The 24,481-nt window shown below is 42.6% G+C and overlaps 1 protein-coding gene across 1 annotated transcript in view; it reads right to left on the bottom strand.

Annotated features, from left to right (window-relative positions):
* Positions 1 to 914: 914 nt before the first annotated feature.
* Positions 915 to 24,481, bottom strand: part of RMDN1 (regulator of microtubule dynamics 1) — a 38,360-nt gene continuing 14,793 nt past the window's right edge. Inside the window, 7 exon segments of the mRNA XM_065399130.1 lie at positions 915 to 1,064; positions 2,841 to 2,974; positions 7,096 to 7,126; positions 9,748 to 9,835; positions 12,958 to 13,013; positions 15,230 to 15,319; positions 16,107 to 16,266. Coding sequence (XP_065255202.1) covers positions 1,026 to 1,064; positions 2,841 to 2,974; positions 7,096 to 7,126; positions 9,748 to 9,835; positions 12,958 to 13,013; positions 15,230 to 15,319; positions 16,107 to 16,266 — 598 coding nt within the window. The 3' untranslated portion in view covers positions 915 to 1,025.

Raw genomic sequence — 24,481 nt, 5'->3', positions numbered from 1 at the left:
AAAAAAAAATACAATAGGCAGTATCTCAAATTAAACATATGATCCACTGAATTTTGTGTCAAAACCTGGGTTTTTGTACTGAATTGGCATGATGCAGAAAGTTGGAGGAGTATGGTAGGGAACATTATCAAATAGGTTAGATTTAAGGTCCGCCTGAGACGTGTACCAGCTTTTGTAAGTGCTTCTCCAGTTTTTATTCAGTGGTCCATTGTCAAAGGCCTTCACCATTCTGTCCTCTTCATCACAATGCTTCTTCCAATTCCTTCCTCCTCTCCAGCAACAAGGTCATGAGAGGCTCACACTTAATGCTTTCTTCCACACCATGCCTTGAAATGTCCTTCCTGAACTGAAGTATGTAAGGCTATTAGTTTCTTCCTTCCCCTCCCTTTGAGAGGGCTGCATACATGTCAGCTAGTGTATGATGACAGAGCTGTGGGAAAATTAGTATTTACTTAATTTTAAACACATTTTATATCTGTTTCTTTTCCAGACTTCATATACTGTAGATTTTCTTAGGCCTGTGCGCCCACATGCATCAGCTTGCGGGATCAGGGCAGAGATACCATCTACTTCTGTCCATGCAGCACCTAGCCACATATTAAATGAGATTTCTCCACTATATTCTGAGAACATGTGTCAAGTATCAGGGGGTAGCCATGTTAGTCTGTATCCACAAAAACATCTGACAAGGTGGGTTTTTTACCTACGAAAGCTTATGTCCAAATAAATCTGTTAGTCTTTAAGGTGCCACCAAACTCCTCGTTGTTTTTGAGAACAATGTGTCATTCTGCAGAGCACACTTTGAGAACTCTTGCTGTTCAGTATATCTTTCTATAGAAATCACTTTATTCTACAGTTTACATCATGTATATCTAGTAGTTGACAGCAGTTTTTTTACTAAAGATATACAGTGGTAAGGTGACAAGTTTAATTTTAATAACAGCCACAGTAGAACAAGCTCTAGGTATTTTGTCCTGTGCTTTAGTCACATTTAATGTAGTTTCTTCTTAATAGTTTAGTTCTCTTCATATAGACTTGAGCAGTTCCACAGCTTCTTTCTGTACCTAAAATTAAAAAAAAAAGTGATGAACAAAACTGGTATTATTTACAAGCTTTTCTATAGCACTTATGCCCATACTATCCAAGTGCCTCACAATTCCCTGTAAGACAAGTGTTATCTTAAAGATGTAGAAACCAGGATATAGAAGTTGAGTGATTTACCCAGTATTATACAGGACCCTCATAGCACAACCATGAATGGAACTTCGACCTCTGCTGATTCTCAGCCTCGTCCCTTAACTGCAGTACTTCCTCTCTAAACATTCATTTACTATACACACTAACTCTCTTCATTGTATTTAAGTCAAATATACAATAGCAGAAACAATTAGCACTTACTTATAGGAACTGCCATAATAAAGCAGCACCAGGTGGATCTGTTATCCCATAACTGACAACAACTAAGTCAGATGTTTCAGAGCCAACAAGCAGCTAATGGGCAAGTTTGTGAGGTCAGCAGTGTTTCTGAGACTCGTGGCCTGCCACTCCATCATTCAGTACTTTAGTAATCCTGGCTATAAGAAGCTGGATTTACACTAGTAGTTGCGTGCAGCATACACACGGCCATGTGGCAATTTGTTGCACACTGTGGAATAAACTGTTCACAATTTTTAACTTCTGAGTGTGTGTGAGGTTACACACCCTACAGCCCTCAATGAGAATGAAGGCCACATTGTTGTGTGTGTTTAATTCTCATCTTGATATAGCCACTTGAAACTGATTCATTCAAGTTTTTAACTGGGATCCAGTCCTGACTTTCCTATCCAACATTCCCATTGTTCAGAACTAACAGGGTACATCTTTGTCCTCCTCATGCTAACCCCATACAAGTAGACAGTGATCCCTTTACAATGGAAGTGCATATTTTGCTCCAGGGCCTCTATAGCCCTTAACAATTAAGCAGAACCCATGAAACTCAAAGTAACTTCATGGGCTGGACAGGAATCCACTTCAATGCTGAAAATCTCCCAACATTCCTGGGGTTCAGTCCATACTTTCAAAATGCTACTGAAATGTCAGTGCTTCCTCAGATGATATGCAAAAGCAACAGGTCCTGAGTGCCATGACTCAGGAGAGAGACAAATAAGCTTATCTAGTCACAGTAGGCTCTCCCTGCAGACACCAGGCTAAGTGCTAAACAAGACTCATAATAGATCAGAGACTCTGAGAGCCTCCAGCAGAAAAGGAAGTTTGTTCTTTGCTTGTAAATTAGATTTCTGCAAGAGGCTCCCTGTTCAAAGTGCCCTACTACTAGGTTGTTCTGTGACGAATCCTGTTTGTACAGTTAAGTGAATGTAGCTTTACAGTTCTCAGTAGTTGTGGGGGGCGGGGTGGCAAGGATATGTGTATCTTTAAAGACGAGTTTGCTAGATAAGACACTGCCTGGAGCCCTGAGGAGATAATCCTGTTATCTTTAGCAGCTGAACATACAACTCTTATCTATACCTAGTGGTAGTACATTCTCTGACAGAAACTCTTGAATCTTAGCGTCTCTTTAACTCCAACAAAAACTTGGGTATTTATAATAGGAGCAGTAAGATTAGACAAGAGTTAATACCCTAAAATCTCATTTTTTTGTTTTAATAGATTACTGGTCCGAGAGGCAAAGATTCAGAGAAATTATTAACGCATTACTATTTGTTGGTGCCTGGATGCGATCCAAAAGTAGTTCCAGAAGTACAATTTAGTCAAATTATTTTTACAGATGTTCAGCCACCAAAGTGCCATGCATGTTGGTTTCCACATACTTACATTATGACAGTTCTTATTATTTTTCCTACCTGTTTATCCTCCTCTGTATGTGCCGGATAATCCCTGGTTTTTGTTAGCCACAAGAGGGCCATCTTTTTGTTGTTTAACTTCAAGTACGTCTTCCCCAAAAGCAGCAAGTTTTTGCTGTAGAAGTTTGGATCAGCTATATAAAGTGACAGAAGAGGGAAAGATATTTTTGCCTCATTATACTGATTTTAGACAAAAAGCAATTGTGCACTGGCTTGAAACATTCTTTCTTGCTTTAAATGAGAACTGTAGTGAGCATGGCGTACAATCCAGAGCACTATATATTGTGACTTGCTGAAACATTTACACTTTCAAACTACTTAATGCAGCTATATTTTGGGCTCAAAGAGGAGCGAACCATTGACACTGGAACAAATGTAAAGTTTTCACTTGCTGTGCTGGGCCCTGCGTACTCTGGTGCCCAACAGACCCAAATTCTGCAGCTATCTCAGTTAATTTTCATTGATATGGAAATTAATTTTGCCACCGGAGTACAGGGAAAGGAGGAGTTTACAGCCAGTATCAGTGGCTCCTCTCCCTATGCCTCTATTGCTGCAATGCTCTCCAGGTGGGCCTATCTCAAATTCAGCATGTGCAAGAGAAGAAAGGAGCTTCTCGCTCATTTCAGTAACACTGTCTCCTCTGCTCCAGGAGCCATGTGTGTGAGTTGCACATAGGTAACACTGGTGCAGCTGAGGCCTGAGAAGGAGGGGAGAAAATTTTGACAATATCAAAGAAAGTACTGATGGAAATCTGTATTTTTAGAAAAGGGAAACAAAAAAACCCCTTTCCTCTTGTAAGAGAGGATTTTCATTGGTTCAAACACTCAAGGTCTGTGCTGTCTGCACTGTGTCTATTTGGGCCATAGACTTTACAACATAAGCTTTCCGGGCAGAAAGTGTTTTCTCCAAGTATCCTACAGGGATGAGAATAATGATGACATTCAACAAATTACAGTAGATTCTACTTATTAGTAACCTCTTGGTTCCCAGCAAAAAGTCTCTCTTATCCAAAGGTTGCCAATAAATGGAAGGCAAGTTTGCAGGGCTGCAGCCAGGGCAAGGAGTGCTGGGACTTGCTTCTCTGGCTGGAGCCCCACAAACCTGCTGGCTGGCCTGCAGCCAGGGTCGGAAGCACCAAGACATGCATGCTACCTCTCCCTGCAGCCCTGCACACCTGCCTGTGGCTGGGAGGGGAGGCTGAGGGCAGGGCAGCAACCACAAGGTTTGGGAGGCTCCAGCCTGGGAAGGAATTGCTGAGCCCAGGGTCCCACTGCCATGCCTGGGTGCAGGCTGGAGAGCACAGAGAGGCAGAGTGCAGCCCTGTGGGCCCCTGCTCCTCATGGAAAGCCCCAGCAAGAGGGCTGCACCCCTCCTCCCCACTACCTCCCTGCTTGCAACCTCCCCTCCCAGCTGCAGGCATGTTTGTGGGGCTGCAGCCAGGGAAGGCATGTCAAAAAGTTCTTAATAAGAGGCATCCCTGTGGTCAATAACCAAATCCTATTAACGCCAATGGGACGGGATTGGTTCTCAGCCAAATGTTGCTATTAACCAGAAATTGTTAAGATCTGGATTGCTATTAAGAGGCGGCCACTGTATGCACCTTTCCTCCGAAGGGCAAACATCACTTTATAAAATGGGGAAATAGGTAGAAAGGGTTAGCTTGCCTAAGATCGCACAGCAAGTCAGCAGCAGGCTTGGGAATAGAACCAGGATGTTCTACTCCAGTCCCCTGTTCTAACCACTAGGCCTGCTGCCCGCCTCAGTCTTACTTCCATCAAAAAGTCACTTCATATTTGCCAGGCTTCCTTTTTAAAAGAGTATATAATTCTCCTCATTCTTATTTTTCTTTGATAAGGCCCAAATTTCAAAACTGAACTCCATAGCTGCAAGTACAAATTTGGCTTATTTGATGTCAGTGATGTTTGCTGACTTAACTATAACTTTTTCACATAATGAACCCTTCCATGAGCTTGAATTAATAAAAAGCAACTCAAAGGGAAAAACCTAAGATGCCATGTATCAAACGTGCAGTACTGAATGATATACTTCTTCCTACTGATTATAAACATATGATAGGGACCCCCACACAGTAAGTTACATGGGCATGTAATTTAACTTTGTCAAACTACTACATAAATTCTTGTTTGTCACACCAATCCACAAAAACATGGTCACATTCTGCATTTCAGCTTCTCTACATCCTGTTTTTTGTCTACATCCTGTCTCTCTGTTTGGTTTCTGCACTAAGGGGAATTCAATCAGTTTCCTGTGCTTGGTCTCTTAAATGGACAAGAGCCAGGAGGCAGTAACAGGGAGATTTATCCAGAATGAGGACAGCATAACAACAAGAATGATCACAAGTCTACTCAGCTCTTCTCTCAAAGCTGGAGTGGTGAGGGTGAGAGAGACAACTCAGCAATTGCTAAGTACCTTCTCTCCTGCAGGTCTTAGCATCTGCACACAAAGTTAAACCAAATAGCCAGCTAGGGTATGTGTACACTGCAATATAAATCCAGGGTTCAAACTCAGGCTTAAGCCTAACCCACCTTCTGTCTACACACAAATCGTTCTAACCCAGGGCTTGGTTCTAGGGTCCCAAGAACCCATATGGGTGAGGGTCCAAACCTGTGTCAAGCCAGGACTCAGGGTTCAAGCCAACCGTACTGCTTTGCTACGTGGATGCAGCCACACTGGACTCATGATCTCGGAGTCTGCCACAAGTATCCCGCAATAATCCCATGGGCTGACATTCTTTGTCCTCTGAACAGTCAAGTTTTCCCACAAAGGGCCAGAGTGGCCACATTTTGGGAGGGTGCTAGGAAGGCTGGAATATGGGCAGTGGACTCCAGCCCACACAGGTTGGTACCCAGGGCTCAACAATTCCTAGCCTGGGGTTATAAATCAGTACAGACCCTCAAGCCCTAGGTTAACAAAGCCAAGGTCTGACACCTCAAGTTCTACTAACCCTGGGCTTACAGTGCAGTGCAGACAGACTCCTGGAGGGGGCGACAAGTCACAGGCTAACAGGCTAAAGTGGCAGGTCAAACAGTAGAGAAACAGAAGATACACCTTATCTTTTAAGCATTCTAACAGGCACCAACCGAAACACAGGACAGAGGTTCCCTCAATTACTTAAAAACAACCAAATTCTCTTTATAGCCAGCTCTTGGTATTTTCTTCCTAAAATTGTGCATCCACCATCCCAATCTCCTGCCTGTACTAACTCTCTCACAGACTTCTAATTCAGTGCTTTATCTGTAATCTATTTTAGGGGTTTCTGCTGCTGCCCAGCACTGTAGTATTAATGTGTTCTATGTAAGATAGCAATAGTGGAGTCCCTAGTGGTTCTGACTTGCCTCTCTTCTTGGGGTAAAAAGCCTGTGTGGGATATTTTCATTTGTTGGCTGATTTTTCTCAGGGATATTTTTACTTGGGAGGAGGGGCATATTTTGCGGGTGTCAGTGGTCTGTCTTTCTAGCTGTGGTGGAAAGACCTTTTCAAAGAAGTCTCAGATTAAATAATTAGCTGCAACTGGGCAAGCTACAATTCAGTAGCTGCTAGTCAGGTTGTACTGGGTAAATCATTCCCTCTCTGGGCCCAGCCACTGTTTCTCCACTTCAGGTAACAGGGAGAAAAAATTCAAAAATATTTCCTTTTGTCAGGAGACAGTCTTTGCTCCCAGTTGTATTTAAGCTGACCCATAAGCAAGGAAAGGAAAAGTTTTCATTCAGCTTCTGGTGAGAAGCAATGTAATTCCTAATTCACTTCATGCACAAGTAGAGCTGGTTGAAAAATAAGACTTTTTGCAGATTTTTTCCCCCAACCAGCTCTACTCATGAGTAAGAAAGAAAAATTGTCTGAACTGGTTCTTTGCTTTTTCAAATGTTGCCCACTGGAACTACCATAAATAACTGGAAATATTGCATTGCTACAAGTGGTATGCATACATTTCACTATATAGTGCATTTTTAGAAATATTTCAATCAAACTGAAGGTTCCCCAATAACTATGCAATTGGTTAAAATCATCACATCATAATTCACCACAGCTCTGCTGCATAAAGGGGGGGAAGAGGGAAAAGCTTGCCATATAATTTAGGTCTAATGAGCTGAGTGGTGCAGCCAGGGACCTTGAACCTATGTTTCAACAGTACATATACTACTACGTGTTTAACCCCTGGGTATTTGCTTGCTTGTTTTGAATCACCATGGGCAAGAGACTCATTCTACCTACAAACAAACTACACAAAAATTACCTTCTTCAGCCTTGTGAAAGTAACTTAGGGCCTGGAAAAGATAAGAGTCTAAGTTAGTAATGCAATGCTGAATGACTTTAAGTCCACAGAGTTAATTTGTTCCTGAGAACACCCACCTGTACGAGAAGGCTGTTTTTTTTTTTTTTTTTTTAAATCAAGAGATACTGTTGGTGATCTACCGTCAACAGAACACAGAGACAAACAGCCTTATAATATATATTTAACTACCACAAAGTTGGACTGATCTCAGAACAAGTGAAGAAATATATTCTAGATGTATATTTGTTTTTAAATTCACCACTCAGAATAATGCTTTTAAAAGTACCAAGTTGACAGCATTGAAGACCGAAGTCCTTCTTACCCACACAACAGGATCAGCACTGACAGTGGCCATACAAGCTTCTCCACCCTATCACGTTCCTGTGCTCCAACCCTAATGGTTTGAGAGTATTCCTGTCTATACATCCATTTATTCCTTGGCTTAGCACCTCACTACAACTTTTGTTGGCATTAGTCGTTACTGTGCTAGACTGAACCACTATCTCATTTAATAAACAGCCATCACATACTAAGTATTTTTGCTCAATGTTAATGACCTACAGGGAAAGTATTGTCTAAAAACTATTTTTTGAAAAAGCCGCTAAGCATCCACAAAATGCTCTTTGTGCTGATGTTGCAGCAACATGCTGACATCAGTAAGGGTGGAGTTGACACTGCAACATACTTAATACTCTATTCATTTTTAAAGTACTACAAAACCCAGTGCCTGGTTTTGCAGAATTCAGCAGTACTATAAAATCCTGGTTACCATTTTGGATTTATTCTTCTGAGGAGTGAGATTTAGTGGCTACTTTATAAGCTTCATTTTCAGTTGCAAAAGCCTATTTGCTTTTTCAATCAAAACTCAAGCAACAAAAACTAGCTTTCTGCAAGGCAGCAAATCTCTTGCAGCTGCTTTCCTAGTGTTTTTTTTTGGGGGGGAGGGGGGGAAAAAACATTATTTAGTAGAGGTTATGGACAAAAATTTGCCTGTTCCAACAGAAAACCTGAACACAGCTGCAGGAACTTAGATTTGTTCACTAAGAGCAAGGCCTGATGGGATTTTCAAAACCAAGTTATTCAACTAAAAATGTAACACATTTAGTGTGATTTAATAGTTTTTGGGGGGTCCCTAAGCTAACTCTGACCAAAGTTATATAGTTGAATAGAAAAAAAAAAGCCAGTCACAGATTCTTTATGTCTGGATTAGGCTGAAAACAATTCGGCCACCACTACCCTAAGTATATGAGGGCTTGTCTATATGAATACTTAGTGCACAGCAAACTGGGGAGCAAATCTACCTTGTACTAGCCTGCCACACACTGTCTGTGTGGACACTGTTGCCATGCACAAAAAATTCCCTTTGATCTACCCCACTTTGAAATCAAAGTAGGCAACTTCTAGTGCAGGGCCGCACGCGGCACACGGACACTTACTGCATCTCAGGCAAGTGTCAGGTAGATTTGTATCCCAGCTTGTCGCACACTCTTTGTGTGGGCAAGCCCTTACACAGCAGGCAATGTGCTCTAGTACTTAAAAGCTCCTGGAGTCAGGAGAACTGTGATGTAGTCATGGTTATGACACAGACTTCCTATGTGACCTCAGGCAAGTCACTTAAACTCTCTGGACCTCAGTTTCTTCATACATTACCAACCCCCCCCCCCCCCCCAAAACAAACAAAAAAAACCAACCCAAACCTAGGAGGGAAATAATATTGGCTCCTAGATGTTATTAAGACGGGCACCTTTACATGTATATAATAAAATATGATATAAAAAACAAAAATCACATGACTGTGGAGGACAAAGATACCTCAAGTTCAATCTGGAGGAAAACTCAAGTAGTTAAACAGTCATGAGGATGAAGAGGAAATATTTGCTAATGAAAAATGACAAAATCAGAGGGAAGCATTTTATTTTCATAGAAGGAAACGAAAATAAAAATACTGAGTATCACGTCAAATAATATGTAGGTGCTCAGATATCATGGTGAAGAGAGCTGCATTGGAACCTAGACAGACAATTATCTGTGGTCTGTCCTAATGGTAATCTGTCTCTGAGTATGCACCACTTTATGTGCTATGTGGTGGTTTGGAGATTAATTCTCAGCTGCCCCTTGTGTGTGTATCTCATTAAATCATCCAAATTTGAGAGAAGGTGATTCAATAGGTTCATGAACTAAGATAACTCCTTTTTACTGTATGTCATCAATGGAAAATAAATTGGAGGCTTTCATCCTAGTTTCTGCATGTATTTTTTATGGACCTAATATCAAGCTTTCAGAGCCCCACAGTCCAAAAGGATATTTGCCAAATAATAATGTCATTAGTCACTTTGTGACTGTTCTAGGCAAGGCCTGACTTGAGAAGAAACGAATTAATGTTTGTTGTTTTTACATGGACTCTTGCATATTTCTAACAAGGCAACTTCATTGGCTCCAAATCTATATTTAATCCATAAGTACAATTTTGTATATGACTGCACCTGTATTGTTCACCATTCTGAGCACTTCTGGGAGGTGAGCTTTATTAGTACAATTATTACTAGAACATGTTAGTGGCTTCTTATTTTTGCTAAGAAAAGTCTATGGGGAACAAGTATTTGCATATAGTACCTCTTCATACGTGGAGGTTGGTGGTGTTGCAAATAGCATTGCAGCTATTTTGCTTTGGTACCATGGCATTTCAGCAAATGAGTAACACCTGGAGCAAAGGCAAAAAGGTTTTATATATTTCACATTTCTCCTTTATTTGGAGGTTCATACTTTTTGGGAGTTGAAGGACCCCCAAGTGTCAAAGTTTCTCATCCTGCCAAGAACCCACAATTGTGAATAATTGCAATGATATTACTTGGTCTTTGAATCAGTAGTTACAATAACAATAAGATACTTAAATTAAAAATAAATTGAAACAATTGTTGCAGAAGACATAACCACTCTGCTAAAGAAGTTTAGCGCCTCCATTGCTGCTAATCGCTATTGCATGATAAAGATAAAAATCCAACTTTTAGCACAAAGTTTACAATATAGCCTATAGCTTGATTTTACTGAGAAAAATCAAGGAGTTAAAGCTATCACTCCAACCAGATCCAGCCTTATGACTTGTACTGTAGTGATTTAACCATATACTGTATGCATTTGTGCGTTTGAAAATTTTTGTAATAACCATATAAAACTGAATAATGACAGCCTGACCTAAACATTAGCTTGCTCCTCTTGATTACTTAATTAAAAAACCCCAAAAACAATAGTACTCTTGAGAGCCTGCATGTTCTACAGTCATGAGCACAGGATTGTGAGTCAAACTTCAGAGTTCTAATCCTGGCTCTGCCAGTTGGCTAAGTCCCTGTTCCCTACCTCAGTTTCCCCATTTGCAAAATGGAAATAGTCATTACTTGCTTACGGGGAAACTGTAAGGATTAATATTTGTAGACTTTTAAACAAGTAAAGTGCAGCATGTGTGATACTGATAACGTTTGTAACACCATATTCCAGAAACACATCTGAATTCACGATTAGCCTTGATTTGCTAAGAAAACAATGTTTGAAATTCCTCATATGTATATGCAGCCTGATTTCCGGGGGATGGGGAGGGAACAGATGTGGTGAAGGTCTAGAAACTTATTAAAGCCTGAGTGTTGGAAAGCAGACACCCAAATGGTGTACCGTAGCAAAGCCTTGGTAGAATGCTATTGGCAAACACTCGCGATGCCAGTGCAGGACGAAACAGAGGGGGAGCGAGAGGAAGGAACTGATCCAATAATTAATTGAGATTTTTAATCCCAAATCTGTGATAGGAATGTAGGGACTCCCAATTCTCAGAACATTTCAAAAACACTATACAACTTGGTAGCACTTCACTACCCAAGTAGTGACACACAATTCCCTCTTCTCCGCTTTTCCCTACAGTTTTCCTGGGTCAACTGAGTCGGGTTCATGGGGCTCTAGCTGGGCATTCCCTACCCCTTCTAGACATCGGAACGACAAGAGGCTGCCTCAGAGCTGGCCCGTAGGCTCCCCCAGAGTGCTGGGTGGCAACAGTTGCTGCCTCTGCTCCTAGAAAAATAAGTTCTCAAACTATTCCAGGAAGTCAGGCTACTTTGGAGCTAGTGGTGCAGACAGGCTGTTACTTAGGAAAGGCAAGCAGGGAAAGCTGGAGCTTGCTAGGTTGCCAAGGGAGACCAGAAATAAAGCCATGGCAAGGAGCAGTTGGTGGAACTCGGAACTGATTCTACAAATCCATTCTTATCCTCTTCATTTTCACCATCTCCTGTGGGTACTTCTACACAGAAAAATAAAAAAACAAACCCAGACTCGGCAGTGAGATGTTCCTGCTCAGGCTGGAGCCTGGACTCTGAGACACTGTAACAAGGGTGGATCTCGGATCCCAGGCTCCCACTCCAGCAGAAATGTCTATACTGGTATTTTTAACTCAGTAGCGTGAGCCTAAGTCAGCTGACCCAGGCTGTGACTCACTGCCGCTGGTGGGTTTTTTCAGTGTAGACATACTATGGCATTCTAAAGATTTCTTGTACAGGGCTGAAGTGGCTTTGGGCTCTCTGACAGATCTGCAAAAAGGAGGAGGAAGTGCTGCATCTGGACTCAAAACATGCCACAAGCTTTCAATACCATGTGAGAACATTTCAGAAAAAGCAATGAGACAATGGGAATGGGAAAAGGGAGCCCCCATGTGGTTATACAGGTCACAGCTGGCCCCGATTTTATTGGTAGAACGGATTTTTTCTGTCTCCTGTATTTCCCAGGCTCTCTCTCTCTCTCTCATATGCTTTCCTCTGACTGATTCATCTAGTGCTCACACACTCACTGACAGAGAAAAGGTGCCAGATGTCCAGCCAAGGTGCTTCTGCATAACATGTGGTGTTTGTACTAAAGTTAAATTCCCAGCTCTTCACCTCCCATTCATCAGTGATGGGCAGTGACAATCAGATTGATTCTCATTCCATCTACATTTTCAGACTCACATTAATGCTAAAGTAAATAAAAATTCAGAGAGTTCTTAAAAATGTAATAGCATATTTAGATAGCATGACAGTGTAAGCTTTTTGTTTAAGAATATCAATCTGTCCTATCTGCCCTCACATCAGTCTTCGAAAGCACCTTAATTCATAGTATACATTTAAATTTTAAATTCTGGCTCTTTTGAAGTCAGTGGTAAAAGGCACTACGGGTTTGACTCTCCCAACATCTCTGAGGCAGACACTCAGAAACACTATTAATAGTGTCCTCAATTTCTGGTGCCTGCTGTGAAAATTATCAAACTGTCTGTACTGGGCTATCTTGATTATCACTTCAAAAGTTTTTTTTCTCTTACTTAATTGGCCTCTCAGAGTTGGTAAGACAACTCCCACCTGTTCATGCTCTCTGTATGTGTGTATATATATCTCCTCAATATATGTTTCACTCTATATGCATCCGAAGAAGTGGGTTGTAGCCCACGAAAGCTTATGCTCTAATAAATTTGTTAGTCTCTAAGGTGCCACAAGTACTCCTGTTATTTTTGCTGATACAGACTAACACGGCTGCTACTCTGAAACCTGAAGTCTGCAACTTATTCTTCTGTATTCCAATGAACTAGAACTAAAACAAGGTCATTGAGCAGTTAGTTTCATCTTCTGAGTTATATTAAAACTTGGATAGCCAGAGTCTTTCAAATAACTCAGGACAATTTTCAAAAGATTTTCATGAGTGGATTTCAAGCCATTTAGCTGCTCTACAAATTTCTGCAAGTCATTTAACATTGCTCAAACATTTTCTTTTCTTTTTTGTCACAAGCTAACTCTGGTTTGAAGAAATAATCAGTCTTACCAAATGCCCATAAGGTGAATTGAGGTAGCATCTTTAGGATTGAGTTCAATGGCCTTCTAGCAAGAAAAAGAAAAGATGTAAAAGGCTGTTTCACCAGATCTGGCTTAAGAACACCAAAAAATGCACCCATAGTTGTCCCCTGCTATTTCATCTGTGTGAAATGCAAACAACCGCAGGGACGTACAGTATTTGGTATTCACAATCTAGTCTGAGCTCCTTATCTTTATGTCTAATAAGCCAGCTGGCTTTTTTCAAGTGGTTGATCATGTCAGTATGTTAAGATTTTGATACAGCTTCTGAGAGAAAGTAAAATCACGTGAAGACTCAGCAGGTCTTTACTGAGCTGTATTTTCTCCAATATTTGGCCTTCAGTAGCTGCAATTTGCACTGAAAGAGCCCATGACGACACTCAGCAGCCAAAGACCATTCTAAGATGATATACTCACTTCGCAATAGCAAAGCTCAAGCCTATATATACTCTACTAGTTTCAGAAGCTCATATAGGGTTCAACAGTCCTCACCTTCTATTCAGAGATTTTTTATCTTAATGGAAAGCAACTGAAGAACACAATGCTCACAGCTACACAAAGATATTCTTTTCATTTGACTTGCATGCTTGTGTGCTAACATTCAGGTCATGAACCACAGCAGCAGGGCATCTCAGGCACCCAGAGTTACAGGAAAGGTGGTGACACAACCTCTCACTGGTCTGGACTGCATCCCATAACGTGACAGACACCACTATGTGTTCCTGGAAGATGCACAGTAGGGACTTGCTGTAACTTTTAGAAAGAAGTGGTGTACTAGCACATGCTTCTGACAGCAGCATACATAGTAACTGATTTGAGGGAGCAGGATACAGCCTAGCTGGCAGACTACACTACTTTGGGCGTGGAGGATTTACAACTATCTGAACACAAGGAGTGATCTTAGCCTGCTCCCTGCATACAGGCTGGCATGGAAAGATGCTTCTTACGGCCTTACCTCCTCTCCCACCCGAAGTGCAGCAAGCAGGTAAGACTAGTCTTTAATTAACCAACTGAAAACATTCTCTGTGACAAAGGCTCTGATAAAATACAGCCCTGCAGTAAATTACATCACCTCTCATTCCATGTGCATACGAGCCCACTGAGAAAGTTAGGGTATGTCTACACCCAGCCGCTAGTTCGGCGGCTGGGAATCGAAGTTCTGGGTTCGACTTATCGCGTCTTGTCTGGACGCGATAAGTCGAACCAGGAAGTGATCGCCGTCGACTGCGGTACTCCAGCTAGATGAGAGGAGTACCGCTGCGTCGACGGGGGAACCGCGGCGTCGACGGGGGAGCCTGCCTGCCGCGTGTGGACCGAGGTAAGTTCGAACTAAGGTACTTCGAACTTCAGCTACGTTATTCACGTAGCTGAAGTTGCGTACCTTAGTTCGAATTGGGGGGTAAGTGTAGACCAAGCCTTAGTGAGGGAACGCAGGCAAAAGAGTTGTTGATTAAGTTTCAATTGCTGGGCTAATTTTGCCCTCGTTTATCTATTTTTTTTAACCCACACTGACACTTCTGGTGCCTGAGGATCAGTTTGCAGGTTGCTGAGAAAACTGATATGACTGGGAGATCAGACGCAGAATTGCAATTGTCCACCCCAGAAAACAGCTGGTGACCCACCCTTCAGGGGGCTGTCACCCAGCATGTGAAAACCTGGTGAGGCCACACCTGGAGTATTGCATCCAGTTTTGGTCCCCCCACTACAGAAAGGACGTGGACAAATTGGAGATAGTCCAGTGGAGAGCAACAAAAATTATTAGGGGGCTGGGGCACATGACTTACAAGGAGCGGCTGAGGGAACTGGGGTTATTTAATTTGCAGAAGAGAAGAGTGAGGGGGGAATCAGCCTTCAACTACCTGAAGGGGGGTTCCAAAGAGGATGGAGCTCAGCTGTTCTCAGTGGTGGCAGATGACAGAACAGGAGTAATGGTCTCAAGTTGCAGTGGGGTAGGTCTAGGTTGGATATTAGGAAATACTATTTCACTAGAAGGGTAGTGAAGCACTGGAATGGGTTACCAAGGGAGGTGGTGGAATCTCCATCTTTAGAGGTTTTTAAGGTCCGGCTTGACAAAGCCCTGGCTGGGATGATTTAGTTGGTGTTGGTCCTGCTTTGAGCAGGAGGTTGGACTAGATGACCTCCTGAGGTCTCTTCCAACCCTAATATTCTATGATTCTATGATTCATTGTTCGAAAATGAAATATAGTGATGCTATCATACTAAAAAATGCTTATTTACAATACCTGGAAGTGTTCCTTGATAACATATGCATTTGCAATTTTAGTCTTGATTCCTTCATAATCTCCAACATCACTGATGCAGATTGCATACCACTAAATTCAAAACAAAACAGGTCATTAAAAGAATATGTAATAGCTCTAATTAAAATAAAATTATCATCACCAAGTGATCAGAACAATATTACTCAAATTTTAAAGCAAGTATTTATTAAAGTGTTGATTAATTAACACTATCGTTTGCTTACGAGAACTGTAATTATAATGGATAATTTAAACGGTGCGAGGAACCTTCACTCATCACAGCTGACCGCAGCCATGGGAGGAGCCAGTGCCTCACTAACTTGCATTGGCAGCAACACTGATTGTACTTAGCTACTCCTCTGCTAAGGTCTGGGTCTGGTGCTACTGAGGAGAGAAGAGGAACAGGAGAAGAAAAGGAGGACAGACCCAGGAACCCTAGGAACTTGCAGCAGAGTCACTACCATGGCACAGAGGAAACAGAATGGATCTGTGATGCACTTTCGAGGCTGATAATGGGGAAATAGTTCAGGCACCAAGAACTCTGACCAATCAGCTGCCTCTGTGGTCCTGTAGACAGAGCTGCCTCTCTGGTCCTGTAGACAGTCATTTTCTGCATATGAGAGTTTGATTTAATATGCAAGAATCCAAGTGCTGGTCCTCTTAGAAAGCTGCCATCAAATTCTCCTGGGTCTCAACTAAAAATTAACAAATTGTGCGTTGAAGAAAGCAGCATACAAATTTGCCAGATAACCTTATAGCTGTAAAGGTCACAGCAGAATCACAGTCACTCCTGTTTCTACTGCCAGATGTCAGGATAATGGATAGCAAAATTTCAATTAAATTACTTTGAATGGCTCACCTTGTGTACTGCAAAACTTGATTCATTTTTCTCCAGTGCCTTCTTTGCATATTCAAGAGCTTCATAAACCAGTTGCTTTTTCTCCTCTGCAGAGGTGCTACTAAGTTGGGCTAGATCACGTGAGGCCCGCGCTAGACGCCATAGTATCTCCGCATCCTCACTAGTTATAAACATAACAGAAATATTAATGATTAAGACTTGTATTGTCTACAAAGCAAGTGCAGGTCTTAAATCAATCACTTACTACACAGCTCAGCTTAGCATTAACGTAATATTGTACTATGTGTAATTCTATACCACATGCAACGAAAGGCTGAATCCAACAAATACGAGATCTCAGTCACAGCGGATTTGCTGAAGAAATTTTGGCAACACTCTTTTGATCTGTGAAGCAATACTCCTATTGGCTCCATAGGAAGCAGCTTTTCTTTTTTTTAAATTGATGCAAATTCACATATAGCACCATTTAGCTAAAGCTAAAGAGACAGGAAGGAAAATAAAGAAAGCAACATTTATTTCTGACCCAAACTATATATTTTCCAATATTCAGTTGGTTTCAGCAGCATATCTTATAGGTATTGTAATATAAGCACTTGCAAAAGTTCAAAATAAAAATGTTTCAGTCCTTCGTTAAAAACTTTCAGTGGAAAGATTGTGTCATGTAAACAGTTTCCTACAGTGTTAGAACTCAAAACACTGCAGCACTGTGCAAGTGAAACTGACTAAAGCCAAGAGTGAAAACAACAAATACAAAGAGTGAAAATTAAATTTGGATTTTTAAAAATTTTTTATTCTAAGGGCCTGGTACTTATATGGCCCCATGATCTGCACATACAACCTTTAAAACCTGCTCCCCTCAGAATAGCAGTATTTATCCTTCGTATAACTACTCAGATTCAACGTATGCACTTTATTTACAGTAGTATGCACTTAATGGTTTAAATAAACAAATATACAATCTGTGCAATTATCTTTAAAACCTAACATAACCTGTTTCTTGCTGGCCTTCCCTTTTCCTAACTCAGGCCATCCAAAATGTAGCTGTCAAGATTATCCTCCATTCTGACCACATTACCCCACCTACTTGAGTATCTACTCTAGCCTCCCCTGTTCTTTGTATCAGATTTGCAATTAGATGCTATACTTTCAAAAGCTTCCATAATTCCACTCTGCCTATATATCTTCTTATGCACACCCATCCCCTTCTACTCTCACCGTGCACTTCATTTCAAACTGTTCTCCATCTCCTTTACCCACTGTAGCCTTTGTGCTATCTTTCATGCTGCCTCAAATTCTTATAACAGTCCCCTCACCTCCTTCATACCATTCATCCCTTTATTTAAAAAAATTCTTAAAAACCTGTTCCACAAAGCATTCCAAACTTAGTATCACTCATTACTTTGGATGGCTGTGTTGCATTGTACAGGCTGTGACTTTAAACTATAAATTGCTTGAAGAAGAGAACTCTATTATGTAAGACACCATGCACTTACTGTGAAGTGTCTTGTTCACTGGTGATACTATACAAATAATAGTGCATACTGATTATGTGATTCTTGTTCGCTTTCTAGTGGTGCTTATCATTATGCATATTTCTGACTTCTCTGAAGCCCAGTTTTCCAAAGGTCTAAAGTGCCTCTCCCCGCCCCAATACATAATATGACCATTTTTAAGAAATGAGAAAATTATAGGGAAAAAAACCCTGTTTCAACCCCAGTGACAATTGGTCACTTCACACTTATTTCCTGATGTTAATACCTGCACACGTCAAAGAGACCAAAAAGAAAAGTGAGAGCAAATGTCACATAGATCAGTTTTTATACATATGAGTTATCTTAGTAACTGCTACCACAATTCAACCTCCTGACAACTCCCTAGTAGATAACTACCCAGAAGAAATATTTTAAACACACAAAAAGCACCTACCAGAAACCTTTGAAGTCATATTACATTATAATAAACATGGTAACCTTTCATACCTATTATTGTTCTTATTCAGCTACTCTCCAAATCGATCATTATTTCCCTACAGTTGAACAGCACTGCAGGCAGTGACAGACTCTTCCTAAGCATGTGACCTCACAACAAGCTTGCTCATTTAATAGTGGGTTCCTAGTTAACTTCAGTGAGCACTGGATACAATGGGAGCATGTGATAATATAAAATGTGGGAAACAGCACAGATTGAAAATATAAGAAACCATTTATAAGAGAAGGAATAACACAATAATTTAAGAACAAGACAGATGTCCTGTTCAGCTCATTTAACCAACTCTGATGCAACCTTCATAGTTTACTGGAATGCCAGCCATATCTATGAAACACAAAATTGGGACTATGTAAAAGTATAGTTGATGTCTTTAATGAGAAAAAGATGTGTACTTTTATTTTTGTATATTTCTTAATCACTATCTAAGAACAGAATTCTGGCACCTATGTTGCTCCTCTGAGTATGGAGAGTTATGATTCCCCTTATAGGTGTTATCAATAACTAAATGGGAAAAATACTCTCTAACACAGCAAAATGACAAACATTAGAAAGGCTTTATAAGGCCTGGTCTACACTACAAGTTTAGGTCTAATTTAGCAGAGTTAAATCGAATTAAGCCTGGACACGTCCACACAACGAAGCCCTTTTTTTCGACTTAAAAGGCCCTTTAAACCGGTTTCTTTACTCCACCTCCGACGAGGGGATTAGCGCTAAAATCGGCCTTTGCGGGTCGGATTTGGAGTAGTGTGGACGGAATTCGACATTATTGGCCTCCGGGAGCTATCCCACAGTGCTTCATTGTGACCGCTCTGGACAGCACTCTCAACTCAGATGCACTGACCAGGTAGACAGGAAAAGCCCCGCGAACTTTTGAATTTCATTTCCTGTTTGCCCAGCGTGGAGAGCACAGGTGACCACGCAGAGCTCATCAGCACAGGTAACCATGATGGAGTCCCAGGATCGCAAAAGAGCTCCAGCATGGACAGAACAGGAGGTACGGGATCTGCTCGCCATATGGGGAGACGAATCAGTGCTAGCTGAACTCCGTAGCAGTAAACGAAATGGCAAAATATTAGAAAAAGTCTCAAAAGCCATGAAGGACAGAGGCCATAACAGGGACGCACAGCAGTGCCGCGTGAAAATTAAGGAGCTAAGGCAAGCCTACCACAAAGCCAGAGAGACAAACGGAAGGTCCGGGGCAGAGCCACAAACATGCCGCTTCTACGCGGAGCTGCATGCCATGCTAGGGGGTGCAGCCACCACTACCCCAACCGTGTGCTTTGACTCCATCAATGGAGAATCACGCAACAGGCAAGCGGGTTCGGGGTACGAGGAAGATGATGATAAAGACAATGAAGATAGCTCACAGCAAGGAAGCGGAGAAACCGGTTTCCCCAACAGCCAGGATATGTTTATCACCCTGGACCTGGAACCAGTAACCCCCGAACTCACCCAAGGCGTGCTCCCAGACCCTGAGGGCACACAAGGGACCTCTGGTGAGTGTACCTTTGTAAATATTACACATGGTTTAAAAGCAAGCATGTTTAATGATTAATGATTAATTTGCCCTGGCAATCGCGGCCAGTACAACTACTGGAAAAGTCTGTTAACGTGTATGGGGATGGAGCGGAAATCCCCCAGGGACATCTCCAGAAAGCTCTCCTTCATGTACTCCCAAAGCCTTTGCAAAAGGTTTCTGGGGAGGGCTGCCTTATCCCGTCCGCCATGGTAGGACACTTTACCACGCCAGGCCAGTAGCACGTAGTCTGGAATCATTGCATAACAAAGCATGGCAGCGTATGGTCCCGGTGTTTGCTGGCATGCAGACAACATCCATTCCTTATCTCTCTTTGTTATCCTCAGGAGAGTGATATCATTCACGTTCACCTGGTTGAAATGGGGTGATTTTATTAAGGGGACATTCAGAGGTGCCCGTTCCTGCTCAGCTGAACAGAAATGTTCCCCGCTGTTAGCCATGCGGTGGGGGGGAGGGGTGAAGTGATCATCCCAGAGAATTGGGGGGTGGGGGGGTAGTTGGGTTTGTGCTGCATGTTAACCCGGAAACCGCAGCCCCTCCTTTTACATTGCAAACCCATTTTAAATGGCCAACCCAACGGGTGCTTGGTATGGGAAATGAGAGCACTACTGTTTGAAACCATTCCCACATGCTAAGAAGGTTAAAAAAGCCAAAAGACTGTGGCTTACCATGGCTGCCTGCAAGCCGAAATCTGTTGCCTGGCACTGCGTGAGTGATCTCTCACACCAAACCGGCAGGCCCTCAATATAAGAGGAAAAATGCAACCTTGTAACGAAAGCACATGTGCTGTGTAATGTGAACAGCAAAATTTAACGTGAAAGAGTGTACCCATTGTTCTTTAAAATGTGTCTTTTTTAACCACCTCTCCCTTCTCCTCCACCAGCTGCAAATGTTTCTCCTTCACAGAGGCTAGTGAAGATTAGAAGGAGAAAACGGCGGACTCAGGATGATATGTTCTCGGAGCTCCAGATGTCCTCCCACGCTGACAGAGCACAGCAGAATGCGTGGAGGCAGTCAATGTCAGAGTGCAAAAAAGCACAATATGAACGAGAGGAGAGGTGGTGGGCTGAATCGCGGGCTGAAGAGAGCAAGTGGCGGGCTGAAGAGGATAGGTGGCGTCAGCTTGCTGACAGAAGGCAAGAGTTGATGCTCCGGCTGCTGGAGCATCAAACTGAGATGCTCCAGCGTATGGTTGAGCTGCAGGAAAGGCAGCAGGAGCAGAGACAGCCGCTACAGCCCCTGTGTAACCAACAGCCCTCCTCCCCAAGTTCCATAGCCTCCTCACCCAGACGCCCAAGAACGCGGTGGGGGGGCCTCCGGCCACCCAGTCACTCCACCCCAGATGATTGCCCGAGCATCAGAAGGCTGGCCTTCAATAAGTGTTAAAGTTTTAAACTGCAATGTGTCCTTTTCCTTCCCTCCTCCCCCACCCCTCCCGGGCTACCTTGGCAGTTATCCCCCTAGTTGTGTGATGAATTAATAAAGAATGCATGAATGTGAAGTAACAATGATTTTATTGCCTCTGCAAGCGGTGCTCGAAGGGGGGAGGGGAGGGTGGTTAGTTTACAGGGAAGTAGAGTGAACCGGGGGGGGGGGGGGGGCGTGGAGGGTTCATCAAGGAGAAACAAACAGAAGTTTCACACCGTAGCCTGGCCAGTCACAAAACTGGTTTTCAAAGCTTCTTTGATGCGCACCGCGCCCTGCTGTACTCTTCTAACCGCCCTGGTGTCTGGCTGCGCGTAATCAGCGGCCAGGCGATTTGCCTCAACCTCCCACCCCGCCATAAATGTCTCCCCCTTACTCTCACAGATATTGTGGAGCGCACAGCAAGCAGCAATAACAATTGGAATATTGGCTTCGCTGAGGTCTATCCGAGTCAGTAAACTGCGCCAGCGCGCTTTTAAATGTCCAAATGCACATTCCACCACCATTCGGCACTTGCTCAGCCTATAGTTGAACAGGTCCTGACTACTGTCCAGGCTGCCTGTGTACGGCTTCATGAGCCATGGCATTAAGGAGCAGGCTGGGTCCCCAAGGATAACGATAGGCATTTCAATATCCCCAACGGTTATTTTCTGGTCCGGGAAGAAAGTCCCTTCCTCCAGCTTTTGAAACAGACCAGAGTTCCTGAAGACGCGAGCATCATGTACCTTTCCCGGCCATCCCACGTTGATGTTAGTGAAATGTCCCTTGTGATCCACCAGGGCTTGCAGCACCATTGAAAAGTACCCCTTGCAGTTTATGTACTCGGTGGCTTGGTGCTCCGGTGACACTGCTCTACATCCAAAATGCTTCTGAAATAAATGTAGTCAAACTTTACTAATTCTGGGTCACTGAGAACGAAAATGATGCTTAAAATTGTTGATTGGCTCTAGTTTTCAAGATATGCTATTGGGTCAGTATATACGACCCTTGACTTGGGAATAGCGGAGGATAAGTGCGTTATAAAGGGAAGGGATCTCAATTTAAACCAGAAATGACTAAAATACATCTTTGACTGGATCTATGAATAAATCTATGACTGGGTTTGGACAGTACTTGCTTTTTAGGCAAAACAATGAATGATGCAATCTGAAGCTGGTATTGCGTCATACATGATATGAATTGCATCATGTTATTCCTAGAAGTCATGGATGATGCAATCATAACGAAGCTTACATCACTCTGCTGAACAAATTGCCCTATATCAGCTCTAGAAATCATACAGTGTCGTGCTCTCTTATTTGTCAGTGTTTGATTTTGCAAAGGGACACATTTCTGTTTAGCCAAAGTGAGCAGAGATGCCTCGTACTTGTGTGAACAGTGCAGATAACTTCTGCTATGTTTGTGGTGAAGTGACTTTTGCATCACAAAAGCGCAGTATAACCACTATGGTTAAGAAAGCCTATCACCTTTATTTTGGCTGCAAAATTGGAGATCAGGACAAGAGGTGGGCCCCACACATATGCTGCAACACTTGTGCAACAAATCTTCACCAGTGGTTGAACAGGAAAAGGAAATCTATGCCTTTTGCAGTGCCAATGATTTGGAGAGAGCCAACAGATCATACCAGCAATTGTTACTTCTGCATGGTGCCTCCAGTTGGGAAAGGTATGTCAAAGAAGAAAAAGTGGACTGTGCATTATCCAAACATTCCATCAGCTATACACCCAGTACCCCACGGAGAAGGACTGCCGGTTCCTGATGCACCAGAATCATTCTCACTTGAGTCAGACGAGGAAGAGGATGAGGATGAAACTTCTGGTCCTGAACCATCAATGTCACAGGACCCACATTTTCTCCCATCCACCTCCTCTGAACCACACCTCCTAACACAAGGTGAACTGAATGACCTTGTCAGGGATTTGGAACTACCCAAGAGTAAGGCAGAGCTGTTGGGCTCCAGACTACAGCAGTGGAATCTCCTGGCAGGTGATGTTAGGGTTTCCATGTTCCGTGACCGTCAAAAGGATCTTGTCCCATTCTTCTTCATGGAAGGTGATCTTGTAGCCTGCAACAACATCGATGGTGCCATCAATTCCAGTTGGTCATGCAGTCCATAAGAAGGAAACCTATGACAACATGAAACAACTTTTGAGGTGCATAAACTATGACCAACATCAGTGGCAGCTTTGTGGCGATTTGAAGATTCATAGATTCATAGATTCTAGGACTGGAAGGGACCTCGAGAGGTCATAGAGTCCAGTCCCCTGCCCGCATGGCAGGACCAAATACTGTCTAGACCATCCCTGATAGACATTTATCTAACCTACTCTTAAATATCTCCAGAGATGGAGATTCCACAACCTCCCTAGGCAATTTATTCCAGTGTTTAACCACCCTGACAGTTAGGAACTTTTTCCTAATGTCCAACCTAGACCTCCCTTGCTGCAGTTTAAGCCCATTGCTTCTTGTTCTATCCTCAGAGGCTAAGGTGAACAAGTTTTCTCCCTCCTCCTTATGACACCCTTTTAGATACCTGAAAACTGCTATCATGTCCCCTCTCAGTCTTCTCTTTTCCAAACTAAACAAACCCAATTCTTTCAGCCTTCCTTCATAGGTCATGTTCTCAAGACCTTTAATCATTCTTGTTGCTCTTCTCTGGACCCTTTCCAATTTCTCCACATCTTTCTTGAAATGCGGTGCCCAGAACTGGACACAATACTCCAGCTGAGGCCTAACCAGAGCAGAGTAGAGCGGAAGAATGACTTCTCGTGTCTTGCTCACAACACACCTGTTAATACATCCCAGAATCATGTTTGCTTTTTTTGCAACAGCATCACACTGTTGACTCATATTTAGCTTGTGGTCCACTATAACCCCTAGATCCCTTTCTGCCGTACTCCTTCCTAGACAGTCTCTTCCCATTCTGTATGTGTGAAACTGATTTTTTCTTCCTAAGTGGAGCACTTTGCATTTGTCTTTGTTAAACTTCATCCTGTTTAACTCAGACCATTTCTCCAATTTGTCCAGATCATTTTGAATTATGACCCTGTCCTCCAAAGCAGTTGCAATCCCTCCCAGTTTGGTATCATCCGCAAAATTAATAAGCGTACTTTCTATGCCAATATCTAAGTCGTTAATGAAGATATTGAACAGAGCCGGTCCCAAAACAGACCCCTGCGGAACCCCACTCGTTATGCCTTTCCAGCAGGATTGGGAACCATTAATAACAACTCTCTGAGTACGGTTATCCAGCCAGTTATGCACCCACCTTATAGTAGCCCCATCTAAATTGTATTTGCCTAGTTTGTCGATAAGAATATCATGCGAGACCGTATCAAATGCCTTACTAAAGTCTAGGTATACCACATCCACAGCTTCTCCCTTATCCACAAGACTCGTTATCCTATCAAAGAAAGCTATCAGA

This window comes from Emys orbicularis, chromosome 2 (assembly GCF_028017835.1).
Source record: "Emys orbicularis isolate rEmyOrb1 chromosome 2, rEmyOrb1.hap1, whole genome shotgun sequence".
Taxonomy (NCBI): Eukaryota; Metazoa; Chordata; order Testudines; family Emydidae; genus Emys; species Emys orbicularis.
The sequence above is the reverse complement of the archived record's forward strand: the minus strand, read 5'-3'. Positions and strand labels throughout refer to the sequence as shown.